This window comes from Varanus komodoensis, unplaced genomic scaffold, assembly GCF_004798865.1.
Source record: "Varanus komodoensis strain SLA01 unplaced genomic scaffold, ASM479886v1 scaffold26, whole genome shotgun sequence".
Classification (NCBI taxonomy): Eukaryota; Metazoa; Chordata; class Lepidosauria; order Squamata; family Varanidae; genus Varanus; species Varanus komodoensis.
Window position 1 is genome coordinate 9,186,911 of NW_025335684.1, and position 7,925 is coordinate 9,194,835.

Genomic DNA, 7,925 nt, shown 5'->3' on the forward strand with positions numbered 1-7,925 from the left:
AGTCCTTTGCAAATGTAGAGCTACGAAGAAGAAAGAGGTTGAAATATAAAAATCTATTTAATAGTAATAAACAATAGCAAGTTCAAGACTGCAACAGAGCTAAGCATGCCTGAGCCTACTTATTTAGGAAAGTGAAGAACTAAAATGCATACCAGACAAAGCCTGATTCTAAACCAGTCTGGCAGTAAATCAGGGCTTTCGATAAAATCCATGCCCAGCTAGTAGAAAGCTAATGTCTATACCATCAATGAAAAGGAGATCATAATTTAATTACATTACATTCTAACAGCTTCTTATTTATTATTTATTTATTTAGGAGGCTTCTATGCCGCCCCATTCGCCAAAGCCTCAGAGCGGCTCACAATAATAATAATGTTCCATAAATCAGGATTTGAAGTTGGATTTATTTATTTTATTATTATTATTGCAGGGAGGAGGAACTTACCAGAGTTACTGGTAGACCATGATCTCTGGTCTGGATGACATAAGCCTTGTTGGGTGACCCTGCAGGTCAGAGGAGGCCTGTAAGGTTACCTGAAGGAGCGCTTACATCCATATATGCCCAGCCGCCCCCTGAGATCGGCGGGAGAGGCCCTTCTCCGGGAGCCCTCCGTGAAAGAAGTTAGGAGGGAGGAGGGCTTTCTCAGCGGTTGCGCCTAAGTTATGGAATGCGCTCCCCAGAGAGGTCCGCCTGGCGCCAGTTATTTGCTTTTCGGCGCCAGGCGAAGACCTTTTTATTTAAGCAGCATTTTAAATGATAATATTATTGAATTTTATCGGGCCAGGGCAGCTTATTTTATATTGTATATTTGTATCTTATTTTAATGTATATATTTTAAAAAGTTATTTATGATGTTTTCATTTATTGTTGTAAGCCGCCCCGAGGCTTTGGCGAATGGGGCGGCATAAAAATGTTTTAATAAATAAATAAATAAATATATAAAAATATAAACCAGATGTTAGCATCCCCTGGCGTAAACTGCAAATGGTATAGTTCAGCTTCCCCAGACATTCTCTCAACAGCAAGACCTTCATCAGGCATTAGATGGCTTATGGAGCTGTGGGCATCTCTAAGGAGGGCCTTTGAAGCAGTGATGCCACACTCAAACTGGCCCCATGCCTCTACTAGTTGCTCTTAGAAACACAGAGAGAGAGGTCAGAAGGGTCCTCTCAGGCCATCTAGTCTGACCCCTGGCTCCAGTCAGCAGCACTCATGACATGCCTGCCACGCCTCACCATGCCTTTTCCATTTTTTTTTTTTTTTTTCAGATCATCCAACATGACTATGGACCGTTTGTGTAGGATTTCAAAGGAAACCTACTGTTATGGGTTTCAGTGGGTGATAGTCTCCAAACTCCACAGACACCATTTCCAGCCTGCTGGATTCCAGTTCATGGGCATAGTTTCTTGGTCTTGCATGCCTAAACAAAACAGTATAAAGAACTTATCAAGCACCTACATATTTTTCAGAGACACACATGTCACCATGGAAAAAGAAAAAAAACCACAGTGAAAGAAAAGCATTGTCTCAAGTTTTTCCACATGTTTTTCACTATAAGCAGGTAGAAATGTTGCTAGCATCTAGAAGAGAGGAAAAACCAGCACTAAAACATAAAATTGACTAGGAGATATGATTAGACACAGTTCAGGAATGCCTATCTCTTTTATTTTATACTTGATGGTCTGAATTATTATCTGTGAAGGTCCCAGAGTACATTTTGTTGATGGACAGTATAGAAGTTAATCAATCTTTATTGTACGGGAAATACCTGAGACCTGAGAAAATGCATAACATTTCAAAAATGATTAAGAACAGCTAAATAAATTGCATGGGCACAAATTTAAAATAACATATAAGTTATAAGGGGGAAGGATCATCTTGTGTGTTCCTTGTGCCGATTAATAGAAAAAACCTGGCCACTAATTTTGCACTGAATTTATTTTTATCAGAGAAGTTTACCTGACACTTTATTCTTTTTGGTGCCAGGCTAAGACTTTTTAAAAAAAATTCCCATTATTTTAAGGATTGGCTATGATTTTAACTGTGGGGTTGTATTGTATAAGAAATTATGCGGGTGCTGTGCTCTATTCTGCTTTTTTGTAAGACCGTCCTGAGACCCCAATGGGATGGGATAGAAAAGTTTAAAAAAAACAAACATCAGCTAGGAAATATTTTAAATACCAATCAAAAGTCCTATGTGGGAAATCACTCATACAGGATTAAGGAATCTCATACATTCGTCAGTATAGAAGTCCATCACATGTACACACAGCCCTGATTTTCCATGATAAATGAGACAGTGCTCCTTTTAGAATCAAAGAGAGAGGCTTTCTGCAGCCGGTCCCTGGGCAAAACTACACCTTACTTATTTTGGGGAGTGGGAAGGATTCAGACCATTGCCTCCTGATGTGGCCTGATCCAGGTCAGACATAAAAACAATTGCCTGTAATTCTCATTGCCAAGAAGTGATGTATTTTGCATCCCCAAAGAAGCCTGTAACAACATCCCAAGAACGGCCATGCTGGGTCAGATCAGTGGGCTATTCCAAGGATGTGCGATGCAACATCTCTGTTGGCACCTGCCAAGGGGCCCGACCCATATCGCTCGTTTTAAATTAACACATTTTCTCAGCAGTAGCTGGGATCACTTCAGAACAAAGCGGGGCCTCTAGCTGCTGCCATCGGGCTTTCCCACCAATGCCTCTGGGCTCAGAGAGCTGGTTAGAAAATGCAGAGGGACTGGGAAAGGGTGCGTGTGAGGAAAGGAACCTGTGGACAGTGATCCAGGGAGGCGGCATAAAAGAGGGTGGGAATGAGTTGATTTGCAGAGGAGGAATGTGGGGAGAGGAAAAGTTTGCCTTCTGTGACATGGCTTTCTGTTGATGCCAAGGACTGTGCTCAAATGAACTGCGTTCACAGGCACGGCCCAACACAGGCTCAGATTTTTAAAAGGCCTGCTGGGCTGAAGTTGCAGGTCTTTTCCCACCTAGACATGACAGGATCGTGCCCTCTGCTTTCTGGCTCAGCCCTCATCATGCAGGCAGGCAGGCAGGCAGGCAAGCAACCACTCGCCTGCAGCCAGCCAAGTCTCCCAGGGCAACCATCTTGCGGTGGTGCCCAGAACCATTTTCGAAATGCCAAGCGTGCCGAAAGGACCCGCGACTCTGGCATTCTGTCCACTGGAAGGCAGAATCTCCTGGTAAACTTTAATGTGCAGTCAGTCTTTTAGGGCAACGCCAGTACTTCGGGGCACTCTGTCTCGCAGCCACCCGGGCCTATCATGCCAACTTCGAGAAGCCACGCTGGGTCAGACCAAGGGCCCACCCAGTCCAGCAATGTGCTCCCACAGTGTCCAGCCAGCTGCTCCCTCCATCTATCCTTTTCCAAAATCATTTATACATGCTGCTGTTGCCTTGTCCTATGGGATTCTCTCACTTAAATCCACCCTTTTCAATAAATATTTCTGTCTGCATCACCTTTAACCTGTCCTTTCAGTTGAAGTCTTAAGAGATCAATACAGCAATGCTGCCTCTTTCACCAACCAAAAGGACTCAGATTGTCCTATTGGTGGTTTTATCAACTGGTATGTCCAAAAGGTCAATATGTAGGGGGAAAATAAGCAGCCAATCATGTCCTGCGAATCAGCTTTAGCTCACAACTCTTCTAGCGAGAGACAGCATTTGCTTTAAAAAAACAGTATTTTGAAGGCCAAACGAACCAGTTGGCCTACTTGTCATTTCCCTGAACACATTTCAGCAACCCTTTCTTTAAAATCTCAAAGAATTCAGAAGAAAGATTGAACAGTCGTGCTGAAAGGAAAGGCTTTACAACCTAATGAGATATTTGTGAAAGAAGGAAAAAGGAGAATTCAGGAAAGCACACACGCCTGTCTCTCTAGGTTTCTTAATCTCCAGTTTCCTGCCTTGCTTATGCATAAATACTGTCTTGAATGTGCTGTTTTCAATGGGCCTCAACCTTCTGCTACTTCACTTGCCCCTTGAACTAATTAGCATGTGTAAGAACCTTCACAATTAAGAGCAAAGGGTTTAGGCAAGAAAGAGGGTTCCTTTCAGGTTTTCACAAAACCCAGCATTTTCACTGCACCTTGGAAGAATCTAAAGGCAGCAACAGAAAGTAAATTTGTACAAAGCAAAACTTTTAATACTACGAGTCTATTGCAGAACAAACCAAGACGACAAAAAGAAAAGGTCTGCTTTCTTCCCTTCAATCCAGTTTTTAGGAAATCAGTTACTGTATGTCTGTTTGGGAAAGGAGGATGTTAAATTTTGAAAATTTATATTAAGTCTGTTTGTCCAAGAGATGCAGAGCAACTTGTAGGTCTGTATTATATATTCATGGGCTGGGCTTTAAAGGGGACTGCATGAATGCATGGGTGCTTTCTGCTGGAACTAATATTTCTTGAGTGGACCGTTCTACAGGACACCTGGATCTCAGAGGAGTCAAATTAGATACTGGTGCCAGGTGCCCATGTTACTTTTCCACTAGCATCCATACACATACACAACCTCTTAAAAGGATAGCTGGCATAGTATAATGACAGAGACTGGACCACCTATCAGCAAGTACCACATTCGAATCCTCCCTCCGCCATGAATTTGCCAGGTGGCTTCAGCCTCAGTTTCCCAGAGAACTGGGGTGATTATTACTTTCCTTACATGGTGGTTGTTAGGATTACAATTATATAACATCAAACACTTTGAACATGTGAAAGCTCTGAACAAGAAAAATGATCATCAGCTGTCAGTGACTGGTAAAAGTTACAGCAAAAGCTGAGAAGAAAAGAGAATGCCTCTTGCCATGGATTTCATAGGTTCCTCTCTCCCATTGTTTTAAAGGCTATAAGTACATGCAGGCTCTCACCCCCTTCCTGGGGGGGGGGGCATGGGGAGGAAGTGAACACTGCTTCATTAAAGGAATAAATTTTGGTTCTCACATCTATAAGAAACATATTTTGGAAAAGCAACTCCAAGACAATTAGCTCTGGTGCTCTTCCTAACAAGGTAAAAGCCAGCTCTGCCATGGCTGCTCCAAAACTCGATCTTGATTTTTGGTCGCTAAGAAATTTCACTATACTGCTTATTGAACCTTAATAACCTCCTACCATTTTTCCAGTAAACCCCATATAATATGGTAAGCCAGCCAACTGTGGTCTGAGCAAACCACAGGAAGCGCAGTATTACTGCCCGCTACAATTTCCATTATTGTGTTTTATCATGGCCTTTTATTGCTGTTTGAATGGTATTACATTTTATGCCCACTGCTTTGATACCTCTGTGGAATGCAGTATATAAATTTGACCAACAACAACAAGAGTATGGAAATCGTTGCTTGACAGATGTTGCTGGATTCCAGCTCCCAGCAGGCCAAGCATAGCCAATTGTCCAGGATGGTGAGACTTGTATTTTAATATCTGGGGGGGCCACAAGTATCTCAAAACATGGTTGGCTGCAGAATACGAGTTGTCAGACTTCTTTCTGTCTAAACCTGCATCAGATTGTATATTAAAAATCTAACCCAGCCTTTCTCAATTTGGCACTCTCTAATGTGAAAGACTACACCTTCCATCAATCCTCTTCCCGCATGTCTGTTGGCCTGTTGACTTGAGATAACATAAGATGTGGCCTAAAGAAGCTGGAAGGCACCAGCTGGGAAAGGCTCTAGATGTTTAAAACCCTGTCTAATCTTGGGTGAGAAAGTCTGAAACAAAGAATAAGGAGATACACTTCATTTTCTTTATTCTGCATTGTAATCAACTTTTGAGACTAAGTTTTAAAATGCAAATTTAAGAGCATAATCCTTTCAGGATCATAAAACAATCAGTAAGACAAAGGAATGTATGGAGCTGCAGGAATAACAGGGCCCAAGTTATCCTAACCAGCTGGCACTTGATACCAGTAACCTTGAAAATATCTGAACTTAAGTAACAGAATATTGTGTTGTAACATTAAATATTAAGTAACACAATATACAACATGCTATCCTGCAATGCACAGAAATTCGATAACATAGTAAGGAGGGAACACTCATTTCCTAAGGTTAACCAACAGTGCCACCAAGTGGATGCTGGAAGAAATTACTTTTACATTACCTTTTTCTCCAGTCTAAAGCAATTTTTAGTGAATGGCTTAGATTCCAAAGAAGTCAGTTTAAAAACCTGAGGACTACACAGATCCCTCCACAGAACCAAATTTTGGTTTCATTGGAAAAATAGCTCACAAAAGCCATGGGCTTGCAAGAAACCTCCATCCCGCCACACCTTCTTTTATTCTCTCCACCGTCCTGTCAAATCAACTGAAGGGCAGTTTATGTCAAAACAACCCATAGAAAAAGGCAGCACTACACTGAAAGAGTTATGCAAAGAGCGCAAGTGTGGTGTAGTGGTTGGAAGGGTGGACTGAAGGGACCTGAAAGATTGGCATTCTAATAGTGCTCCAGTTGACTTTGGGCCTATCTGTCTAGGCTACCTTGCAGGGTTGATGTTGAACGGAAGAGAACTATGTAAGCTGGCTTTGGTTCCTTGCAAGAGGAAGAAAGGCAGGATATGAAGGTAACACAATAATAATTATGATGATAACAGTGTTTTCACAATCTACAAAGGAAACTGCACAGATAAAAATCTCCACCTATTTTTCAGTCTGCATATGTTTAAATGGAAGCTGCCTTGTACTGCTGGTCACTAACAATACTGCAGATGCACAGAAAGGGTTTTAGCTATGCCTTCTCCTTCCTGCATTAGTTTTTTTTTTTAATATGCTGCAAATGTACCGCTCAGACACAAGTTTACTGCCAGCACTTTCTAACAGGCCTGGCCTTATGAACATGCCTTAGCAGTTAAAACTTGGTTTTAAACTTGAAGTGTCCATTTATATTTTTACTGTTATTTTAATGTATTTTACTGTTTTTATCAACTGTGGTACACTGCCCAATAGCTTCACCTTCAGCTATTGGGCAGTGTAGAAATAAAATTAATAATATTAATATTAATACCCCTTGAATGAAAACTAGCCCTTTGTGTCACAGTAACACATAGCTGAAATTAACACACAGCTCTAGCATGTCTTAGCATTCACAGAAACATAGAAACAGAACGAGTCAGAAGGGGTCTCCCGGGCCATCTAGTCTGACCCCGGCTCCAGACAGCTCCGCTCATGACATGCAGTTCTTTCCAAATGTGCCTGTGCCCACTTCCAATCCCAGTAGCAACCCGTGAGATATCCTGCTTCACATGTGCAGAGACATGGGCCACATCTCAATTGTCGCAACAGGAGATGCTTCCCCCTTTCTGCCTCTTCCACAGAGCATACAACGTTCCAAAATAAAGTGCACAGGGAAAAGGAACTTGGGAGGGGATCCTGTACCAGTCAGAATATGTCCAATTCCAGTATTGCATTCACGACTGGCAGCAGCTCCCACAATCTGTGGCAAAAATCTGTGCCGTCGCTTGTTCAGTAACAACCCACACTCGACCCTTGCCTGAACCAGAGCCTCTTCCAAGCTGCCTATTTCCCGTGCACACGCCCCAGAAAGAAGACTTGACCAACGGCCCCGCCGCATCCTATTAAACAAAGTACCAGACATCTCCCCTCAAAGGGTCGAGAGAGACAAGCCCCCCCTCCACCTTCCTCCCTGCACATTTCAACTCTCCACATTTCCAAACTTTGCCACGCTCGTTCTGCAAAGCAAAAGAAACGAAGAAACGCCCCGCGCCCGCTTCGTGTCTCTCACGACCCCTTTGTCTGAGGGGGCGGAGGGTACCTGCACCCCCTCGCAGTCCTTACCAAGGAAAAGCGGCCATCTTGCCTCCCTCACGTGACTCCCCGCCCATAGCGCAGCCCGCTTTCTGCCTTTCCTCGCGCGGAAGCCGGAGCCGCCATGATGGAAGAGGGCAAGCGCCAGGACTCGGG

General features: G+C 43.0%; 1 protein-coding gene across 3 annotated transcripts in view; it reads right to left on the bottom strand.

Moving 5' to 3' along the window:
• VPS35L (VPS35 endosomal protein sorting factor like) overlaps nucleotides 1-7,925 on the bottom strand; it is an 87,867-nt gene that overhangs the window by 69,049 nt on the left and 10,893 nt on the right. For 2 of the 3 annotated variants that reach the window (XM_044433189.1, XM_044433187.1), the window contains exons 2-3: nucleotides 7,800-7,834; nucleotides 1,322-1,421 (exon numbers count right to left, since the gene is read on the bottom strand). In XM_044433189.1, the coding sequence (XP_044289124.1) occupies nucleotides 1,322-1,421; nucleotides 7,800-7,816 (117 nt within the window). In that variant the 5' untranslated portion in view covers nucleotides 7,817-7,834. The remainder of the gene's footprint in view (nucleotides 1-1,321; nucleotides 1,422-7,799; nucleotides 7,835-7,925) is intronic. The other variant, XM_044433188.1, reaches the window with a different exon arrangement.